Source organism: Gracilinanus agilis, chromosome 5 (genome assembly GCF_016433145.1).
Source record: "Gracilinanus agilis isolate LMUSP501 chromosome 5, AgileGrace, whole genome shotgun sequence".
Taxonomy (NCBI): Eukaryota; Metazoa; Chordata; class Mammalia; order Didelphimorphia; family Didelphidae; genus Gracilinanus; species Gracilinanus agilis.
In genome coordinates, this window is record NC_058134.1 from 234,761,992 (window position 1) to 234,784,866 (window position 22,875).

At 40.2% G+C, this 22,875-nt stretch overlaps 1 protein-coding gene across 1 annotated transcript in view; it reads right to left on the reverse strand.

The window, feature by feature from the left end:
* Positions 1-16,106, reverse strand: part of CFAP54 (cilia and flagella associated protein 54) — a 376,749-nt gene extending 360,643 nt beyond the window's left edge. The window contains exons 1-5 of the mRNA XM_044679160.1: positions 15,562-16,106; positions 12,153-12,258; positions 5,498-5,641; positions 3,407-3,578; positions 1,614-1,672 (exon numbers count right to left, since the gene is read on the reverse strand). Coding sequence (XP_044535095.1) covers positions 1,614-1,672; positions 3,407-3,578; positions 5,498-5,641; positions 12,153-12,258; positions 15,562-16,106 — 1,026 coding nt within the window. The remainder of the gene's footprint in view (positions 1-1,613; positions 1,673-3,406; positions 3,579-5,497; positions 5,642-12,152; positions 12,259-15,561) is intronic.
* Between the last annotated feature and the right edge of the window lie 6,769 nt (positions 16,107-22,875).

Sequence of the window (22,875 nt, forward strand, 5' to 3'; positions counted from 1 at the left end):
GAAAGAAAGAAAGAAAGAAAGAAAGAAAGAAAGAAAGAAAGAAAGAAAGAAAGAAAGAAAGAAAGAAAGAAAACGTCCAGCCTTATGGCAAGTGCCAATAACAACTCAAAAATGGCCCCACTGGGAATGTCGTCTGGTTTCTTGGCCAGCATCCTGATATTAGGACAATGGATGCCGGGGAAGAATGCCTCTCCTATGGACAAAAATACCATCAACATTTGCAGTGATTTGAACGACAGTCTAGTTTCAGTGACCCCTGCAAGATGAAAGTCACATCAGTGAAGTCTGTTTGTGGGTGAGCAACATTATAAAATGGAACTCCTGAAGAAAATGATGTGTTGGGGGCAGCTGGGTGGCTCGGTGGATTGAGAACTGGACTAGAGATTGAGTTCCTGGGTTCAAATCTGACCACACACAAGTCCCAGTTGTTTGGTTTCTGGACCAAGTCACTTAACCTCATTCTGCCTCAGTTTCCTCATTAGTAAAACAAAGGCCTCTAAGATAGGGATTCTGAACCATTGTTGTGTCTTGGTCCCCCCTTTGGCAGTCAGCAAAGACTAAGGACTCCCTCTCAGAATCATGTTTTTCTTTTCTTTTCTTTTTTTAAACCTTTATTTGCTGTTCTAGTAACAAGTCTAAGACAGAAGGGCAAGGGCCTAGCTCTTTATCCACTGTGCCACCTAGCTGCCCCCCAAGAATTGTGTTTTCAAATGCACAAAATATATGCAGAATTACAAAATAAACCAATTTTAACAGAGTAGTCAAAACTATTAAAAATACAAATTCCTTCTGCTCCAAGGCTCCTTCAAGCTCTAAATCCACCTTCCTGTGAGCCTAGGTCTGGCAAAAATGCCAGTGGCCACAAGAGGCCATTAGAGCAGCTGTGGTCTCCACCACTGACCATTTCCTTGGGTAACCCAAATACAAAGTCTTCCTAGATCTCCCTGAATACCCAGAGCCCCTCAAATCCTATATTGTCATGTAAATAAAGGACAGAGAAAGTTCTAATCATAATGTCACATTATGAAAGAATTTGGGATATAATAATGGATCTCAAAGGCCCATTTGGGAAAAAGAGAAGGGCTGATCCTACGGTGGGAGTGACCCTGTAACCCACCAAGAACAGTGCACTCTATTGGCGTCCTTCTAATGATGTCAGGAGGACTCAAGCATGGCAGGTGAGACCTCTGTGATGAATTTATGGGGGACATGGAGAAGAGTCATGTAGCCTGGGCAAGTGAGGATAAGTTGTGTCCTGGAGGGAAGAAACCATAGTTCTGGAGACAGCTGGAAGCTGATGACCTGGAGTGGGGAGGATCTGGATTCAAATTTGGCCTCAGATATTTCCTAGCTGTGTGACCTTTGGGTTAAGTCACTTAACTCACCTTACCATTCTTCTGCCTTGACATCAATTCTTGTATGAAGAGTTTAAAAAAATATAAGTAAAGGAAAATTAATCAAAAAGTGAGCCTAAAAAGAAACAATTCAGAATAATTCAAAACAAATTTTCCTCCTTTTTTGGCAAGCTATTCCTTTGCTGTATATACCTGGAAATCTTCAAATAAATAGATTAGATCAGATTAGAATAAATCTTTCAAGACTAAACTCCATACCTTAGCAGACTGTCCAATGGTCATCAGCTTCCTGCAAATTGTATAAATGTGAATTGAACCTAGAGATGGAGAAAACAATAAGTTAGGAAGTCTGACGATGAAATGACTGCAAGGGCAAAGAAGGAGTTTTCAGCCTGGATAGTGTTACCCAAGTGGCTCTCAAGAGCTGAATGTTAAAAGCTCCTGTGTGAACGTTTCTACCCCAGAAAACTGCAAATTATAAATCAGGGCCTGATTTATTGTTGAGATCTAAGAAAGTGATGAAGAAAATGTTAATCCTGCAGATGAAACTTAAAAGTGTGTTGTTGGGGCAGCTAGGTAGCTCAGTGGATAGAGCATCAGGCCTGGAAGCAGATGGTCGTGGGTTTAAATCTGGTCTCAGATACTTCTAAGCCACATGACTTAAGGCAAGTCACTTTAACCCCAATTGCCTAGTCCTCGCCCCTCTTCTGTCTTAGAGTTACTATTAAGACAGAAGGTAAGGGTTTTAAAAAAAAGTATGCTGCCTATAATTTTTTCCCCAGAAAGATAGTTGTTAAAACATTTACTAAACCCTTCTGCCATAGTTCCCAAGATGACAAGTGGTTCCATGGGGATTAACCTGGAAAATGGATGCCCATAGATATTTGACGTCTCTCAGCATTTTTTTTTCTTTTCTTTTTTTTTTGAACCCTTACCTTGTGTATTGGTTCCAAGGCAGAAGAGTGGTGATGTCTAGGCAATGAGGTTAAGTGACTTGCCCAGGGTCACACAGCTAGAGAGTATCCGAGACCAGATTTTAACCCAGGACTTCCCATCTCTGGTCCTGGCTCTCAATCCACTGAGCCACCCAGTTGCATCCCTCACAAAACACTTTTTTTTAATTTTCTAGAAATGTTCAAATGAAAATATTCAACAAAGGAAGATGAATGCAAATTTTAAATGTGACAGCAGACTCGATCTTTTCGTCTTGTCTTTGCAGGTAATTATGACTTGAAAACTACACTGAGTGAAGAGAGTATTTATAGGGGTGTAAATTATGTAATCTGAGGTTTTGTCAATGCATATAAAAAGTTTCACAGTGCCCGTGTTATATAAAAGTTGGAAACCCGTCATCAACTTCAAGTGAGATGAGAGTAATATGTGATCTGAACAATGAAATATAAGGAAATTAATATCATTTAAGAATAATGTGGGGCAGCTGGGTAGCTCAGTGGAGTGAGAGTCAGGCCTGGAGACGGGAGGTCTTAGGTTCAAACCCAGCCTCAGCCACTTCCCAGCTGTGTGACCCTGGGCAGGTCACTTGACCCCTGTTGCCCACCCTTACCAATCTTCCACCTATGAGACAATACACCGAAAGTACAAGGGTTTAAAAAAAAAAAAAAGAAGAAGAAGAATGTCCTGGAAAGTATGAAGTACTGACCTCTGGATTGCTTTTAGGGGAGACTTGGGGGTTAAATGACAGGAATAGGGAGAACGGTTGTCAGAGGGTGGCATGGAGAGTCAGATGCCCTCCTAAGGGGTCATTAGGCAAAAAAGCTTGAGAATCACAGCATTAAGAAGGATTGATTCCCAGGGCTAAGAATCTCTTAGAAAACCAAACCAAATAATGCAGAGCTAAATTTGGAAAGACCAGAATTATTGGGAGGTCAGAGGGAGCACAGGGAAGGGAGGAAAGGGAAGATTGTTGGTAAACAGACCACCAAGGAACACGGATTGAATATGCTTGAAAGAAGGTAAATGAGGTTCCCTGAAAATGTGCATTTTGTTCCAAAAGACTAAATCCTCAGTCTCCCGAGGCTCTGTCACCGTACCGTTGTACACAATCCAGCAAAGGCGTTCGTAGGGCAGGGCTATCTGCATCATGAGCCGAAAAACCGACAGAATCTTGAAGCACTGTTCCGCAGACTGCTCATTCTTGAAACAGGGATCCGAGGCACAGATAATTTGGTATTGGCTAATACATTTCCCTTGCAGAGCGTGAAACTACAATGCACAGGGGAACAAAAAAATTAAAGGAATATCCAAAATACCTTTATAGAAAGAGCTATCCTGGGTCCGATTTGGTTGAATTCCTGAAGGGATTGATGTACGGCATCATCCATTATAGAAAGACTCTTCCATAATATATATTTAGGAGGCAGCTAGGTGGCTCAGTGGATTGGAAGCCAGTCCTAAAAGGTCCTGGGTTCAAATCTGGCCTCAGACACATCCTAGCTGTGTGACCCTGGGCAAGTCACTTAAACCCCCATTGTCTAGCTCTTACCCCTCTTCTGCCTTGGAATCTATACACAGTATTGATTCTAAGAAGACAGAAGTTAAGCATTTATTTATATGTATATATGTGTGGGTACAACACACACACACACACACACACAAACACATTTAGCCAAGAGACTCATTTCTTCAAGGAATTCACAAAATTAAATATAAGGGAATGGTCTTATTGAGAGAAAACAAGCTGGTCTCAGCTCTAGGCCTAGATCTAAGAAATGCGTATCTGAATCCTGGCAGAGACCCTTACAAACTGGGTCTACATTTCACTCTCAAGAGGCCTCAGTTTCTTCATGTTTAAAACTAGAATAATAAAACTTTTAAGACCTGTCTCACAAAAAAGCACTGAACAAGCCTTGGAAGGGTTGTGGAAAGGAGAGTTTTGTGTTATCGTGGCCAGAGAAAGAAAGCTTCCAAATGAAACACAACCACCTGAACAAGGGCTAATGCTATTAATAATTCCAAATTAGCAAGCACCTCATAAATGTTTGGGGGGGTTCTTTTTTTTTTCTTTTTTTGCCTGTTGAGAGGTTCTGTGGTATAGTCATGGCCTATGAAAACAGGAGGAACTGCATTCAAATCAAACCTCTACCACATACTGGCTGTGAGAGCTTAGACAAGTCACTTTTATTTCCAAGACTAGGTTACAAAACCGCTCATAAAAATTTTTGTTTAAAAGACTACATTGCAGAAAAGGTATCCATCAACACGTATAGACAGAATTCTTCATAAGCAGAAATCAATACCAATGAAGTCACAGATCTGGCCTGTCTCTCATCCCTCTATATCACAATGTTCTCATGATAAATCAGTTATCTGAGCCTTACAAGTGATATTGCATATTTGCTCTCATTTTGGATGAATGTGTAGAGTTTGGGGCCACAACTGAGCAAATCAGAAGCGATGATCTCTTGAAAGTATCCAGATATCCATGCTTCCTCTGATGAATCTAATTTTATTATATCAGTTAAATTCTGAGAAGCTCATCCCTCGATCAGCTGCAAGGAGATAATTGCTCTGGCCCTGGGACCGTTCCAAGGTCCTAGAAGGCTTGATTGTACATTGCTCTAAAAAGGACTTGTAACTGACTGAATCATATCACCGAAGCAGGGAAATGTATGAGAAATTGGGAGAATTTGTATCTTCAGAAAGGAAACAGTTTGCTTCTTCAGCCAAAATCAGATTTGGTGACTCAAAAGACATTAAATGGCATGTTTACTTAAAAGAAACAAATACACTTACTAATCTTTAAAATAAATAACCTACTGGTCTATTAGTCATAAAGGTCTTTTTTTAAAAAACCTTTACCTTGTATCAAGGTTCCAGGGCAGAATGGTAAAGGCCAGGCAATTGGAGGTAAGTGACTTGCGCAAGGTCATACAGGTAGGAAGTATTTGAGATCAAATTTGAACCCAGGTCATCTGCTCATAGAGGTTTGATGAATAATACTTGTTTATAAGACACTTAGAACGTTGCTTAGCCAACTAGTTACACAGAGCTAATTAAGCACTTTTTTAAAAAAAATTTTAAAAAGGAGAGAATACCAAACTACCTTTCATAGCCTTCAATCTAAAATAAGCCTTATTATCTAGCCCCACATTTCCCATTTTCCCCATCTCTTAGGCTCTTACTGTAAGTTTGGCACTTTCATCATTGACGCCTTTGGAGAAAAAGACTTTTTTGAAAATCAACACGTTCATTTCACTTTCATCGAGACTGGGATTGAACTGGCTAAGATACTTCCCATAGCATTGAATTAAGGCCAGTTTGTATTCCTGCAAAGTGAAGAAAACTAGATTAGTTCTTTTTTTTTTTCATGTATTCCATTTAATAAGACTACTCATAATTCTCAGGGATATACAGAATTTCATTTAAAAGTCTCATCCGGAGGGGGCAGACAGGTGGTTCAGTGGACTGAGCACCACCAGAGACAGGAGATCCTGGGTTCAAAGCTGGCCTCAGACACTTCCCAGCTGTGTGACCCTGGGCAAGTCACTTGACCCCCATTGCCCAGCCTTCCTGTTCTTCTGCCTCGGAACAAATATCCAGCATTGATTCAAAGATGGAAGGCAAGGGCTTTAAAAAAAGGATCATCTTGGGTTACATGCAAGTAACCGCCAGGGGTGTAAATCTTGAAGCTGAGATTTTCACTGAACATTCAGAGGTAGAAGAGAAGCTTGAAGCATGAAACAAATCCAGACCCTTCATAATCAAGTGAGGCAATGCGGTACAATGGATATCAAGCGGGCTTGCCTCCGCCTCATTCGGGGTATGTTACTCCTCGTTAGTCTACTTAAACTCTCAGTGTTCTAAGCAACTCTCTGAGACTATAATAAAGGTCCCCAAGATAAGAACTTTTTGTCTAATAACCATATTTCAATATAATTGGTTCCCTTTGCCATTTTTTGTATTTTATTTTATGCATTTCAAACCATTATTCTGAGAAGAGGTCCCCAGGCTTCAGATTCTGCCAAAGGGGTCCAGGATACCAAAAAAAAGGTTAAAGATACCAGGCAAAAATGATGCCAACTTTCTCACTGGAGAATGGAATTTCCTCACATGGGACATGGGAGTTCCCTGTATAAATAAAAATCTCAAGCCGAGTCCCTTCCCCTGTTGACTGATTCTTCACAGAAGAAGGGACAAGGGGGGCAGCTAGGTGGTTCAGTGGAGAGAGAGCCGGGTCTAGAGTCTAGAGGGAATGTGTTCAAATCTGGCCTCAGATACTTCCTAACTATCTGACCCTGGGCAAGTCACTTAACCCCCATTGCTAGCCCTTTCCACTTTTCTGTTTTAGAGGTAATACAAAGACAAAAGTCAAGGGCTTAAGAAAAAGGGGGACAAGTTGATTCACTGAAACAATAACTTACCAAAAGGCCTCTTAAGGTCAATTATAATCTTTCAGGGAAAATGTGATATTATTTTTCCTCACATGAATAAAATTTACATGCTGAACAGACTCCAAGATCCCAAATATATTTGATTTGATAATTCCCTAAATCAGTGTCATAAGATTTGTGTTAAGAAGAGTATACAAAAGATACCCAATGTCCATGGGTCACTGCGCCATCCAGAAACCTAACCCATTCAACAAAGCAAATAGCAAGCATAATAAGAAAAAGTGCTCTGTCTGAACCCGTAGCATCCATGAAAAATAGCAACAGAGGCTTCTGAAATATTATTTCAATGGATTGTCCACACTGTTGTTGTCGCTCTGTTGGTTTCCATCATATTCAACTCTTTGTGATCCCATTTGGGGTTTTCCTGGCAGAGATACTATAGACTGGTTTGTCATTTCCTTCTCCAGCTCATTTTACAGATGAGAAAACTGAGGCAAACCGGGTTCAGTGACTTGCCCAGGGTCACACAGCTAGTAAATGTCTGAGGTTAGATTTGAATTCAGGAAGATGAGTCTTCCTGATTCTTTTCACTGTGCCGCCTGGTTGCGGTACATCACAATACATTAATTCTGCAAGTTATTGCATTGTGCGTGCAAACTCTTAAAGTGAAGGATATGTAGAGGAAATCACTTCACATTTTCTCTGCCTTATTATTATTATTATTATTATTATTATTATGCCACCAGTAGGGGTAATAAGGCCTATGTGAAGAATATACTACAAATCAGAAATATGGTAAATGAACAAAACAAGTACACAATTAAATGAAATAAGATATGTAAGAGATGCTATTAATATGGAGTGTCCACACTGTTGTTGCTCAGTTGGTTTCAGTCATATCCAGTTCTTTGTGATCCCATTTGGGGTCTTCTTGGCAGAAATACTATCGAGGCACCAGTGACCAGGAGTCATAGAATTTGGCATCTCTCTGTTTGATTAATGACAATCAGAAACATCGTCTATCCAGTACGCCCACAAATGTCCTCTTTAATGTCAACTGTCAGCTAGTCTAATGAGACAGAAGAGGAGGGAAAGAAGTTGCTGGGATGATGGGCCAGTCACTTTCCAGTTCACCATCTCTGACACACTCAAGCACCTCTAAAACTGAACCCCACCTTTCCCCTGAACCTTGGTGCTTTCTCATCTCTCTGTTGAGGCTACTCTCATTCTTCCCATCTATGTGCTTTGTAATCTTCAAGTTTTCTTTCCCTCCTATCACACATTAAATCAATTGCCATGACTTCCTGATTCTGATTGTTCTTCACCTTACTTATTCCCCTTAATGCTACCCAAAGTCAAGCCCAACTAGTCTCCCCATGTTTGGACTCTCTCCTTGCCAAACCATCGTGAATATATCAGGGCCTGGTTAGTCTTCCTAAAACAAAGAACTGGTCAAATCACTGCTCAGAAACCTCCAACGATTCCCCATCAGCCACTAAGTAAAGTTCTAAATCAGTCTAAAAATCTGATTCTGGCATTCAAGGCCCTCTAGGATATAGCTCCAACCACTAAGTCTTTTCCATCCTCATCTTCTATGACTCTGCCATTATGTAATATGTTTTAACCAAATTAAGCCACACATTCAAACCACCCCTGACTGTAACCCATATTTCCCATCAACCCTGTGCTTGCTTCCCCTGATCCATACTGCCTATATTTCCTATACACACTGCTAAAATCTTACTGATTTTTCAAGGCCCTATTCAAATGATATCTCTTCCAGATGCACAGATATGTCATCCCTCCCATACCTTATTTCATTTAATTTTGTACTTCTTTTATTCACTTATTATATTTCTGATTTGTAGTATATTCATCACACAGGCCTCATTACCCCTACTGGTGGCATAATGAATAGAGTGCTGGGACTGGAGTCAGGAAGACTCATTTTCCCAAGTTCAAATCTGGCCTCAGATACTTCCTAGCTGGGTGACCCTGGGCAAGTCACTAAACCCTGATTGTCTCAGTTTTCCCATCTGTAAAATGAGCTGAAGGAGGAAATGGTAAATCACTCCAATATCTTTGCCAAGAAAACATCTAATGGGATCACAAGAGTTGGGTATGACTGAAAATGACTGAACAAAGAGCATAAGTTTCCTGAGGGCAGGGATGATGTTTTATCATCTTCTTGTCTTCCCTAATGCCTAATACAGTGAAAAGCAGTGTGATATAAAGGATTGAGAGACCTAGCCTTGAAGCCTGGAATACCTGGATTAAAGTGCTGTCTCTGATATATCCTGGCTATTTAACACTTGGGAAATCACTTAATCTCTCAGTGTCCCAGATAACTCAAAGACTAGAAATTTCAGAGAAGATGGCAACCTGCAATTGCAAATGGCATTGACTCACCCCAAAATTCCCTGTGTTAATAAAACCACAAGTCTAGTCCCCAACGTCTTGCATTCTTTCTCCTCACTATAATTTTGCCTAATGCTAGCTAGCAAGGTGGTAGAGTGGATGGAGTACCAGGCTTGGAGTCAGGAAGACTTGATCCAAATCCGGCCTCAGACACTTACTAGCTGTATGATCCTGGGCAAAACGCTTAACCTCATTTGCCTCAATTTCTTCATCTGGAGAAGGAAAGGGCAAACTACTCCAGAGTCTTTGCCAATAAAACCCCAAATGGGGTCGCAAAGAGTCAAACATGTCTAAAAGGACTGAACAACCACAAGAAATGCCAGCCTTCAGCAGTAAGAAAAGGACAAAAGCTCAGGTATCAACATCAAAGGGGAAGGAAGACTACCCCTATTTGCAGATGACATAATCATGTGCTAGGAGAACCCCAGAGAATCACTGAAGAAACCAATCACCTCACACAGAAGAAGAGAAAGGGAAATGAATCCAAGGATTATGGTTACTATTGCCTTGTAAAACATTGACAAGAGAAGATTACTACAGAAGACTTGGCATGAAACCAAGCTAAACCAAATTATCTCAAAGGCATTTATGGGTGAAACTAAGACAACAAACAGACTAAAGATCTGCCAACAGAGATCTGTTTTCACCATCAGTGATATCTGGACTTGACACTTCACTTCCCAATAAGTAATATCAGGGAGGGGAGAGAGGCTGAGACAAATAAATTAATAATAAGGTAGAGGAATCCCTGACCAAGCACATTCAGAAAAAATGGGTGACATTTTTAAAAGCTCCAATGGGTTAACTTTCTTTTTTTTTAATTTTTTAAAAAATATTTTCCCATGTTTACATGATACATTTTCTTTCTTTCCCATCTTCCCTCCCCACTTCCAGAGCTAACAAGCAATTCTACTGGGTTATACAAATGTTATCACTTGATACCTAAATCCATGTTGTTCATTTTTGCAATAGAGCCATCTTTTGAAACCCAAACCCAAACCGTGTACTCATATATACAAGTGATATCAAGTTTTCCTTCTGCATTTCTACTCCCACAATTCTTTCTCTCAATGTGGTTAGCATTCTTTCCCGTAAGTCCTTCAGGAGTGTCCTGGCTTGTTGCATTGCTACTAGTAGCAAAGTCCATTACATTCGATAGTCCCACAATGTTTCACTTTCTGTGTGCAATGTTCTCCTGGTTCTGCTCATTTCACTCTGCATCAGTTCATTGAGGTTCTTCCATATAAAAATCCTCCAGATCATCCTTCTTTATAACACAACAGTATTCCATCACCATCATATACCACAATTTATTTAGCTATTCCCCAACTGAGGGACATGCCCTCATTTTCAATGGGTTAACTTTCAAAATATCTGAAAGAGGATGTGTATGATGTCTTTATTAAACAAAAGGGTGATCCAAAAGATACCACTGGGAATCATGGCAGGCATTTATAGAGAGTCTTTACGTTTGCCAAGTACTTAACAAGTGCTTTGTAGGTAGGAGGCTCAGTGGATAGAGTGTTGGGCTTGGAGTCAGGAAGACTTGATTTCAAATACAGCCTCAGATACTTAATAGCTGTGCGACCCTGGACAAGTCACTTAGCATCTGCTTGCCTTAATCCAGTGGAGAAGGAAATAGCAAACCACTCCAGTATCTTTGCCGAGAAAATTCCATGGACAATATTGGTGTGATACGTTACACTTGGGAAATGAAGGCAATCTGCATGAAGACTAACAAGAAGTCAGATTGGCTGGCCCACAGAGTAGGGAAAAGGGAGTCATGTAAAACAAGTCTGGAAAAGCAGATTGGGCCCGAGTTTTAAAAGGCTTTTATTAAAAGCCAGTTAGAGGTGGTTATATTTGATCTTCAAAGTAATCAAAAGCCATTAGAGTAGGGGAGTAACCTGGTCAGACCTCCACTTTGGTAGGCATTAAGATTCCTGGGGAGATGTAGCCACATCCTGGAGCAACATTAAGCAAACTATAAGAAGGAAGGTATGTGCTTGCCAAAGCTGTTTACCACTTTCAAAGAGTCCAATTGGAAGGATTCCTGACAGTTCAGATGTATTTACACATAACATAATAGACAAAACATAACACATAGCTAAATCCATTAAGCCTCAGAACACTACAGAGCCTTCTCAATAGAATCCTACCACTTGAGATTTGGGTCTACCAATCTATAGACTAAAAATCAAATGGACGAAAAATAGATGTTGTCCAAACACCCTTGGGTGCTACAACTAATGTCTCCTTTTGAATTTTTTTTTCAATACAGATCTCTAACCACATAATATTCTCCTTAAAATAAACTGGGCATGAGGCAGACCAAAAATTCAAACGAAGGTAAACTGAGCCCTGAAGGGAAATCAAGACTCAACTATGCTCTCTCGGTACCTATCATAATGAGTCCAGGAACCCGAAATACTCTACAGATCTGGGCACTGTTTGGGAACTCAGTCTAAGGCATAAGATTAGGAACTATCTGAAAAGAGAACACAAGACTAAGCAAGAGCAGGGGACAGTTGAATTGGTCCCACCCTCAATAAATCAGGACACTCAACACTAGAGGATCCTTGGGACAAGATGGGGGGAGGGGATAAGGGAGGAGGGAGGAGCGCCATGCTGGCTACACAAAGCCAGGGAGGAGGAAAACAACAGGAAGGGGTGTTCTGGGAGCCCTTTTGTATAAGGTGGGAACATGATGAATCAGCATTTCCTGTAGGGAGTCCACCACACCCTAGATTAACCCTAGGCTGATCTCCTGCTGGTCCCTGGCCAGCTGTCTTTCATTTGCAGGCATCTCTAGCCCCTGAGGCATCTGGGCTACAGATTTAAAATAAGGTGCACCCCATAGGCTCCTAGGGAGTTTTCATCTTTCCTCATTCTTTTTCTCTAATCAGAATTTTTTTTTAATGTAACAGCTTAGTAAATTCTGAAATGTATCAAAAAAAATTCATTGTGGAAATGAAAAGAATCCTTCCTTGATTTTTTTGATCCCACTTTTAACATTAGAGGGACTCACTTTTGTTTGAGAAAGGCCGTCTCCAGTCTTCAAAAGATGCTCATGGTAATACTGGGGTGGCAGGCGGTTCTGATACTTGAACCAGATATTGAACAGGGTGAAGGTACTATGAAAATTCATAAAATAAAATAACAGATTCCGGGTCAAAAGTAAATTCAAAATACCCAGCTGGTAATGCTAGAAAAGCTCCCTTTTTATATACAAAGTCTAGCTAAAGAGCCCAATTCTCATTATTCATTTGCATTAAGAACAAAACATAGTTTGTCTTTATCTTGGTAGAGCTCCCGTAATCACAGTTTGTCACCACCATTTGGGGTCCCGCCTTTACTAGATCCCAGCCCTTACTTCTTTCCAGAGCTCTAGTCCTAGATTACCAAAGCATCTATCTCACACTCAACATACCCAAAACAGCTCCAAATATTTCCGCCCTCCTCCTGTCTTCCTGAATGCAGTCATCTAATCATTTAGGCTGGCAAAAATTCTTCCCTAAGGAAAATAATCCCTCAGTCTTTGTTCCAGGATCTCCAGTTTCTCGTGCATTTTCATCCTCTCACTCTGTATTACCTCCGGCCTTAGACACTTATCAGTTCAGTGAGATCCTGGACTAGTCACTTTAGCTCTAACTGCCTCCATTTCCTCCTCCATAAAATGGAGGTAATAATAGTACCTACCTCCCTGTGTTGGGGAACCAAAGAAGACATTCTTTTTAAAGTGCTTTGCAAACTTATAAAGCTATGTAAGGGCTACCTGTTGCTATTCTTATTAATCATACTATTCAGATCCTGCAGCCACAAAGGCCTCTCCTTACTGGTCCCCAAACACTGATGAGTGTTTACTGATGAGGAAGGACAGTAATCCAAACCACCACTGCCAGCAAAAATAAAAGGATGGAAAAAAAAAATAAAAATAAAATAAAAATAAAAATAAAAGGATGGGGGGGGGGGCGTGGCTGGGTAGCTCAGTGGATTAAGAGCCAGACCTAGAGACCGGAGGTCCTAGGTTCAAATGTAGCCTCAGACACTTCCTAGCTGTGTGACCCTGGGCAAATCACTTGACCCCCATTGCCTAGCCCTTACCACTCTTCTGCCTAGGAGCCAATACACAGTATTGACTCCAAGACGGAAGGTAAGGGTTAAAAATAATTAACTAATTAAAAATAAAAATAAAATAAAATAAAAAATAAAAGGATGTCTCGGCTCCTTTAAAGCCCAGGGAATAATGACTAATTATCAGCAACTGTGAGCCTCTTTTACCTGTCCATTAGAATCCTCTGCTTTTCAGATTGGGCATCCTCTCTTCTCTTCTATCTCTTAGGTACTCTCCCTTAACAATCTCATTTTTGTTGCCAGCTTCACCTATCCTCTCTATGTGAACAATTCCCAAAGCTCTCTCCCTAACTGATAGTCTACGCCAGCATCTTTATCTGCCTAGAGGACATCTCCAATCCAGTCCAAGTGTTTATTAAACACCTACCAGGTCCAAAGCACTGTGTAGGTTCCATGAATACAAAGACAAAATGGGAAAGAGTCCCTGTCTTCAAAAAGCTAACATTCTATTGGGGAGATGGGGTGGATATAATATAATTATTCATCATCATAATAACTGGCATTTAGAGAATATTTTGTATGGTTTATGTGTTTTACATAAATCCTTTATATAATACAAAGTATTTGACTCATTCTTTCATGAGTATTTTGCATAATAGGCCTACCATACAACAACTTTATGAGGTAGTGCTATGATTATCTTCATTCTACAGATGTAAAAACTGAGGCTGGGAGCAATTAAGTGAGTTGCCCAGAGTAACACAGCTAACAAATGTCTGAGGCAAGATTTGTATTTAGGTCTCTCATCTCCTATACTTCCAAGCTTCCATCATGCACTGCTAAATATATATGACTATTTGAGGAAGATAGCATTAAACAACAGGGAGGTGAGGAAGGGCTACCTTTTAGCATGTGGCACATGAGCAGAGGTCTGAAGGAAGCCAGAAGAGCCTAGGAAGTAGAGGTGAGGAAAGAGTGTGTTCCAAGCATTATAAGAGGAAGATGGAATGCAAAATATAGGTAACAGCAACTAGCCAAGTGTGGCTAAGGGGGTCACATGTGTATACTGGAGCCAGATTGTGAAGGGTTGTAAATGCCAAAAAGTGGGATTTATATTTGACCTTAGAGGAAATTGGGAGCTGTTTAAAGTTCTTGAGGAGAGGCATAACACAACATTTTGCGAAAACTATTTTAGCATTTGTGTGGAGCAAGGATTGGAGAGGGGAGACACTGAAAGCAACAAATCCGGTTAGGGGTTTTTTGCAATAGTCTAAAGCAAAAAGTGATGAGGGCCCAAGCTAGGACAGTGGCCATGTGAATAGGGGGAGAGGAACCGGTACATTATGAAGGTTAGAGCATTAAGACCTAAAAGGATCATGAAAGAGGGAGACACCAAGGATGATGTTAAGGATAGGAACCTGAGTTACTAGAAAGATGGTGGTACCTTGAACAGAAATAGGTAAGCTTGGGAAAGGGTTTTGTTTCAGACATATTAATTTTGATACAATCCAATAGAAGATTTCTAGTCCAATAGGCAGGAGGTGATGATGGACTAAAGCTCGGGGAGATTTCTCTTCCTGGATGTGCCAAAAATACATGTATTTGTACCCCAAACTACACTCTTTCTCTGTTCCTAAATTTATTTCTCTGGACATCCTCAATTCTTTTTATGGCATCACCCAGCAGCTCCCCTAGCACTTGGACCCTAGTATTCTGCATAAAGTAGGTTGTGAATAAGGTTACTTATTGCAGATAGCATTCTATTATATATGTATGTGTACTTGTGTGTGTATGTATATTATATATGTCATATATGTATACATACATAGATATATGTTATCTAGTTACAAGATCCTGGGCAAATCACTTCATCTCCCAGGGCCTCAGTTTCCCCATTTGTAAATAGGATTGAACTAAATGGCCTCTGAGGACTCTTTCAGCTCTAACGCTGTGTTCCTATGTGTGATTTTCAACAAATCACTTCACTGCCCTGGGCCTCAGTTTCCTCATCTGTAAGATGAGAGGAGGAGAGGCTCTGTGATTTCTAAAGTTAATTCCAGCTCTAAATCTGGGGTGCTGTGATTCGAGGACTATCAAGGACCCAAGTTCTTCTATTCCAACAACGCTCCAAGTAGCCGAACAAGTCACCTTCGACACTTTTCTCCTGTCTATCTCCTCCTCCCATCCTCTTCTCTCAGTCCTCCGTCCTCTCCCTTCTGTTCCACTTCCTCTCCTACGGTTTCCCTCCCCTCTGCTCACCCAGGCACAGTTCCACTACATGACTCCCCGCCCCCATCTCCGTCACCTAGCAACCCTTCACAGCATCCCTCCGCCCAACCCAGCCCGCTGGTGGAGGCGGTCACCCGCGCTGCTGGTACTCCTGGTACTCCTCGGGAGTGTGGGTCTGGCTCTGCTTCCTCTTGAGGAAGTCCAGCACGCCCTGCAGCTCCTTCTGGAAGGAGATAAGCAGCGGATTTTTGGCGTCCAGGGGCCCGTAGAAATTGGCTCCGGGTTGCTCGATGAGGTTGCAAGGACGAGGTCGCTGCTTGATGGGACACTGGCACTCAGAGTCCTTCCTGTCCATAACCGGAAACTTGCGAAGCGCCTTGATTGGCATCTGCCTCATGACTTTCATCATCGATAGTGACTCTAAGAAGGGATCGCGGCGCAGGCGAGAAATCGCGGTCGGGGAGGTCGTCGACTGCCCGAGTCCCCGAAAGGGCCCCCCGGATTTGGGGTGCTTGGTCAAGAAGGGGCGCGACGTGGGGACTTTAAGTGACACCGCCTTGGTCGAATCGGCCCCCTCCGAGGATTGGCTCCAGTAGTCCGACACCGACGTCCCAGAGCTGCCAGAACCTGAGGCCGAGCCGGATGGGGACACGAAGCCGGGGACTTTCAGGGTATCCATGGTGGAGACTCAGCCGCCGCCGCAGGCCAGACCCAGGGGACACCAGCTTGCTGGGGACGCGGGCGGTTGCCTGGCAACAAAACAGCCAATTGGGAGCGGCGTTCAAGAGAGCGCGGCACGGGGCGGGGCGAGCCAGGCTGGGGATCCTTTTTCTAGGGTCCATCTCGGGACTGTGTGTATGAGGGAGGGGGGGAGGGGGAAGGGGAGAGGGGGAGATCGCCCCCAGGGCTGCTTTAGCTCTAGAGCAGATCTTAAGGCCGTTCAGTCCCACTTTCCTTCTGTCATTATATTAGTGTAACATAATTTTAATAGTTAAAATAATCATATTAGTCGCGGTACTCGAAGAGGATCAAAATGCTATCACTATGTTGGGGTCAATGTACAGTGTATCTCACTGAGGCTAATCAGACCAACTCCATGGTCAGGAGCATCAGGAGACATCTAAACAAACCTAGCACTAATGCGTAACACATTCACGCAACACGAACTTAACAACCACAATGATTAGTTTGCAAATACCTTGACATACACAATCTCATTTGAGTTTACATCGCTGGAATGGAAGATTTTTTTTTTAAGGCTTACTTTCTTTCTTAATAACAACTCAAAGGCAGAAGGGTAAGTGCTAGGCAAATGGGGTTACAGTTTAGGCAATGGAATGAGTGACTTGCCCAGAGTCACACAGGTAGGATGAGTCTGAGGTCAAATTTGAACTCCAATGTTTAGGTCTGGCTCCCAATCCACTGAACCAACTAGCTGCCCCCTAAGATTTCTTTCAATTCTTAGATCTGGTATGTTATGATCTATGTCTCCAGGCCCCTTGAGGACCCTAGCTTGACTTCTCTGCCTCTTCTGCTTGCATTTCTCAGTGTCAGACTGCCCAGGGAGTTTCTAAATCTCTTCTAACCAAGATTAGAAAGAATTGGTTTAAAGTTCTTATTGACTCTCTGCATGCCATGCCCTGAATATTGGATTTAAAATGGTAGGAGACAGCTTTAATAATTTCATTTCATTGTTCCCACATTGAAAAAGCGTGTACCAAGGGAGATAGAAGGAGTTTACTTTTACTCCTTTTTTTTGCTTCCCTCACATTTCCTGGGTGATAAAAAGCCAGATGTTTGGTCTCTGTGAGTTTCAGTTTCCTCATTTGTAAAATGGAGAGAAGAATACTGACATTACCTAAATCATAATGTTGTAAGGATCACAAATTTAGAGCTAGAAGAAACTTGAGAGGTTATACAATCCAATGCCCTTGTTGTACTGATGAGGAAACTGGGAGCCAAAGAGTTTAAATGATTTGCCTCAGATGAATTGCAAAGGCAAGATTCAAACCTAGACCCTTAACTGCTGTCTGCCTCAGTTTCCTCAACTCATAAAATGAGAATAATCACAGTGGCACCTACTTCAGAGGGTGTCATGAGGATCAAATGAGGTAATATCTATAAGTCACTTATCAAAGTGTCTGGCACATAGTAGGTCTTTAATAAAATCTTTTTCCTTCCAGGTATTAGTTCTCTCTGATCATATCCTTTATTGCTATTTCTCTTGAATAATTTTTTTAAACCCTTTCCTTCTGCCTTAGTATCACTTCTAAGACAGAAGGGTGGCAAGGGCTAGGCAATGGGGTTTGAGTGACTTGCCCAGCTAGGAAATGTCTGAGGCCAAATTTGAACCCAAGACCTCCTGCCTCTAGGTCTCAATCTACTGAGCCAACTAGCCACCCTCCTATTGATTAATAATCAATAATCTATTCTCAATGACTATCAATAACTAAGTCTAATTTATGAGTATATTCATTTATATATATTTAGTAAGGTCTTGATGACTTCCAAGAATGAGACTTATCACCAGGCTGACTTCAGGGTAATTAATATTTAGGCCAGAATAGCTTCTCCAATATTGTTTTGTTTCATTTAATCGTGAATTTTGCAAATACAAATATTTTAATGTATAAGTTAATATACAAAAAAAGAAGATTGCATATGAAACTTGACTTGTTAATATGCAGTTTATTTTGAATGATATTATTATATTGGGACAACTAGGTAACACAGTGGACAGAGCACCAGGTCTGGAGTTTCAAAGACCTGTGTTCAAATCTGGCCTCAGACACACTTCTTAACTGTATAACCCTGGGCAAGTCACTTTAACCCCAAATGCCTTGCCATTGACCTTCTGTCTTAGAGTTGTTACTAAGACAGAAAGTAAGGGCTTAAAAAAATGTATGTAGTATTCAATAAAGGAATAAAACAATTTCCATTTGTGTCCTCTTCTGAACTTATTTTTCTCTTCTTTTTTCTTTTTAATGTTTTATTGGTAGTTATTTCATCCTTTTTAAATATTTATCTTCATCTGTTATGTTTAAACTTCGCTGGAGACTGTATCTTGATTTTTAATTATGTATTAAATAGCTAAAAGTATTCCAGAGAAGGATAAAGCACTAGCCACAAAATTATGGCCAGCAGCTCCCTTAGCTGTTGCTACCCCACAACTCCCAAAACAGGCCCCAATCACACATCTACTCATTCCAGAATTCCAAAGAAAAGCCCCTACTTCCTCCTTGTACCGTCATCTCTATATATATCATTGTTCACTTATTGCGGCTTCACTGTATTGTGGGTTTTTAAAAAACATATATCTAATTCTGTACCATGGAGTTTTCGCTATATGGAGGGATTTTGTGGAGAAATACCATACTGTACCCAATGGAAATGCAGTATGCCACTACCACTTGTGCAAGTTTGCTAACCTAAGATTGTACTTACACATATTGGCTGATGGAATGAAAGGCAACCAACCACAGCACTGTGTTCTGTATCCTGGGTGTTGATTGGCTCAGTAACTGTAGCATCAATTTGTTTGCTCTCAGGCAAATGAGCCCATACTTTCAGCATCTCTCCTTGTCCACTTCACATCAAGGTCTGATCACTGCACATACTGTTGCTCTGTGGTGGTGTGTTTTCGTGAAGTTTTCATAAAAGTTTGAATTTATTTTAAGCTCTATGCCACCCAGATGTTCTGAGCCCTCTAAGACTTCTGGCAGTAAACCCAAGCACTAGAGGAAGATGCTTAGCATCAAAGAATAATAAAATAAATATAACACCACTACTTTGTAGATTTTCACCTATGATGGGGGTCTCTGGAATGTAACTCCTGCAATAGGTGAGGGATCACTGTACACGGTCCAATTTATGTTCTTTACATAATTTTCTTGCTTTCCTTGCATTACTCTTATTTTTTTCCCTAATTGTTCTTAAACTCTCTTAACTGATTTTTAAAGTCCCTGTTCAGCTATCCCAAGAGCTCTTTTTGGGCTTGAAACCATTTTACATTTTTCTTTGAAGTTTTTATGAGCTGCAACCAGAGCCCCTTATAACAATGCCACTCTTACTCCCTGTGGTCCCTCCAGCAGCCACAAGAATTAATCATATGTTTAAAGAACAACTGTGAATTGACGAAGCTATTCTGAGTAATATGAATATCCAAAATCAACTCTAAAATACCTGTGAAAGAAGGTGCTTTCCACCTCTAGAAAAAGAGCTGATAAGTAGAAGTATGCATAGTTTTTACACACTATATATAAACACATATATCTGTATTTAAATGGTGTCCTTCTCTAGTAAAAGTGGGCGGGGGGAGACAGCTCAGAAATCAAAATGTACAAAAAAAATTTAATTTTTTTAACCCACCCCTTGTGACAAACAGTCTTAAGCAAAGTACATGAACACAGCTATATCCTCAAAAGTATACCTCATTCTGGGTCCCAGGGCAGCTTTCAGAGATAGCTTTAGTACATTAAAAGACTCCCAATCAAGTTTATATTACTTAAAATAAAAGTTCCTGATTAACAGATTCCTCATTTTCCTTGTAAACAGAATAATGCCAAGCACAGCATTATAAACACTCAAAAAATATGCTAGCTTGGAGCAAAGCATCTTAACAATCAAAATTCTCACTTCTGTCACAATTACAAACAATGTATTAATTTGAGAATAAGCACTAATACTAGCTGCTAAACTCAATTTTCCATTTTCAATAAGGCTCCCTGGCCTACAATCTGATTTATTTTAGCACTGACCTAATTTCTTCCAAGCTCTATGGGCCTGTGCTAATTTTTACAGCTGCCCTAATACAGTATATTCACTGTGCTGCAATAGTCATTGAAAATGATGACAGTGATGATGTTGATAATTCAGTATTCCTGTCACCTGTTGGAGTCTATGGACCCTTTGGAAGAGTTGGAACCGCACTCTCTCAAATGGAAGAGAATCATTCTTTGATTATGGTAACATGAGTCTTCATCTCTAAATAAATAATGAAGTCTCTAAATAAATTTTTTAAATATCCTTACATTCTCTCTTAGTTTTAATTTTAAGACAGGAGAGGTAAGGGCTAGGCAATTTGGGGGCAGGTAATTTGCCCAGGGTCACATAGCTAAAAAGTATCTGAGGTCAGATTTGCACCCAGGTCCTTCTGGCTTTCTATCTACTATGCTACCGAGCTGCCCCCTCTAAACAAACTTAAAGCAATTAATACTACCTAAAATTAATACCATTCTTTTCCTAGGACATTTAAGTAAAATATTAACAAATTAAAATAAAATCTAATAAATTACAGCTCTTTTCTCCTCTTTCCTTACAGGAAGGAACACTGGAAATTGTTCTAGATATCAATCTGGAAGACCTGGGGTTGAAACCTCACATTGTCACTTATTAGTTATGTAACCCCTGTTTAGATCACGCTTAAACTCTAGGACATTTTCCTTATGGAGAGGTTAGCTTATATCGGTGGTGACAAACTGAAATAGAAAGGGTGCCACTGATATATATATACACACATATATATACATATATATAAGAATCTCTGCCAGCCAAATATTTTGGTAATTTTAATTGTAATATTTAATTGTAATTTAATTGTAATTAATTTTAAAGTGTAAATTGTAATTTAATTGTAATATTTTATTGTAAATATATTTCATTGTATTTTTTTTGTCAACTATTTCCCAACGTTCTGGAGTATTGCAAGTCCTTTGATTGCTATTTAAGGACTAGTGTGCAAGGATAGTTTGGAATTTTGGAAAAAGGCATGTGATTGACAAAAGCAGCAGTTGCAAACTAGTCCTTACAGCCACCTCCAGTCTAGACAATCTCTAAAATCCCAGCTCGAAAATATATGACCCTATGTAGTTTTCCATAATTGGATTAAAACCTGGCACCTATTTTGATATTAAGTACTGCCAATGATACAGAAACAGAAAAGGCAATGAGAATATTGTTAGAAAGTTTAAGGTAAAAAGGGGAATAAGCAAAAGCACATAGAGATAGAGATGGAATATTAAAAATATATTTTTGTATAAGTCTTTTTCCTTATTAACTCTTTAGGATACATATATCTGCATTTAAATGGTGTCCTTTTTTTTAATGCTTTAATTGTTTATTTATTTCTAAAGATTTTTCCATGTTTACATGATTCATTTTCTTGTTATCACTTGATACCCATTTCTATATTATCAATTTTTGCTATAGAGCAATCTTTTAAAGCCCAAACCTCAAATCATATACCCATACAAACAAGTGATATGTGATAAGTCATATGTTTTTCTTCTGCATTTCTACTCTCACAGTTCTTTCTCTGGATGTGGATAATGTTCTTTCTTATAAGTCCTTTGGGATTGTTCTGGATCATTGCATTGCTGCTAGTAAAGTCCATTACATTCAATTATTCCATATGTTTCACTTTCTGTATACAATATTCTCTTGGCTCTGCTCATTTCACTCTGCATCAGGTCATGGAGGTTCTTCCAGCTCATATAGAAATCCTCCAGTTCAAGGGGATGTAGCAAAATAGGGATATTAATGCATTGCTAGTGGAGTTGTGAATTGATCCAGTCATTCTGGATGACAATTTGGAACTATGCCCAAAGGGTGCTAAAAGACTGCCTGCCCTTCGATACAGCCACATCACTGCTGGGTTTAGGGTATCCTAAAGAGTTAAAAAGGAAAAAGACTTATACAGAAATAGTTATAGCCACACTCTTTATGGTGGCAAAAAAATTGGAAAATGAGAGGATGCCCTTCAATTGGGGAATGGCTGAACAAATTGTGGTTTCTGATGGTGATGGGATACTATTGTGCTAAAAGGAATAATGAATTGGAGGAATTTCATGTGAACTGGAAAGATCTCTAGGAATTGATGCAGAGTGAAAGGAGCAGAACCAGGACAAGATTATACACAGAGACAGATACACTGTGACACAATCGAACATAATGGACTTCTCTACTAGCAGCCATGCAATGATCCAGAACAATTCTGAGGGACTTATGAGAAAGAAAACTAACCACATCCAGAGAAAGAACACAGAAGAAAAACAACTGCTTGATCACATGGTTCGATGGGGATATGATTGGGGATATAGACTCAAAACAATCATCCTAGTGCAACTATCAATAATTTGGAAATAGGTCTTGATCAATGACGCATGTAGAATTGTGTGTTGGCTATGGGAGGGGGTGGGAGGATGGGAGGGAAAGAACATGAATCATGTAACCATGGAAAAATTTTCTTAATGAATCAATGAAAAAAAAAAGAAAAAAAATCTTCCAGTTCATCATTCCTTATAGCACAATATTATTCCTTCACCATCAGATACTGCAATTTGTTTAGCCATTTCCCAATCAAGAGACACCTCCTCGTTTTCCAATTTTTTTCCACCACAAATACTGCAGCTATGAATATTTTTTTTTTGTTTTGTTTTTTTGTTTTTTTA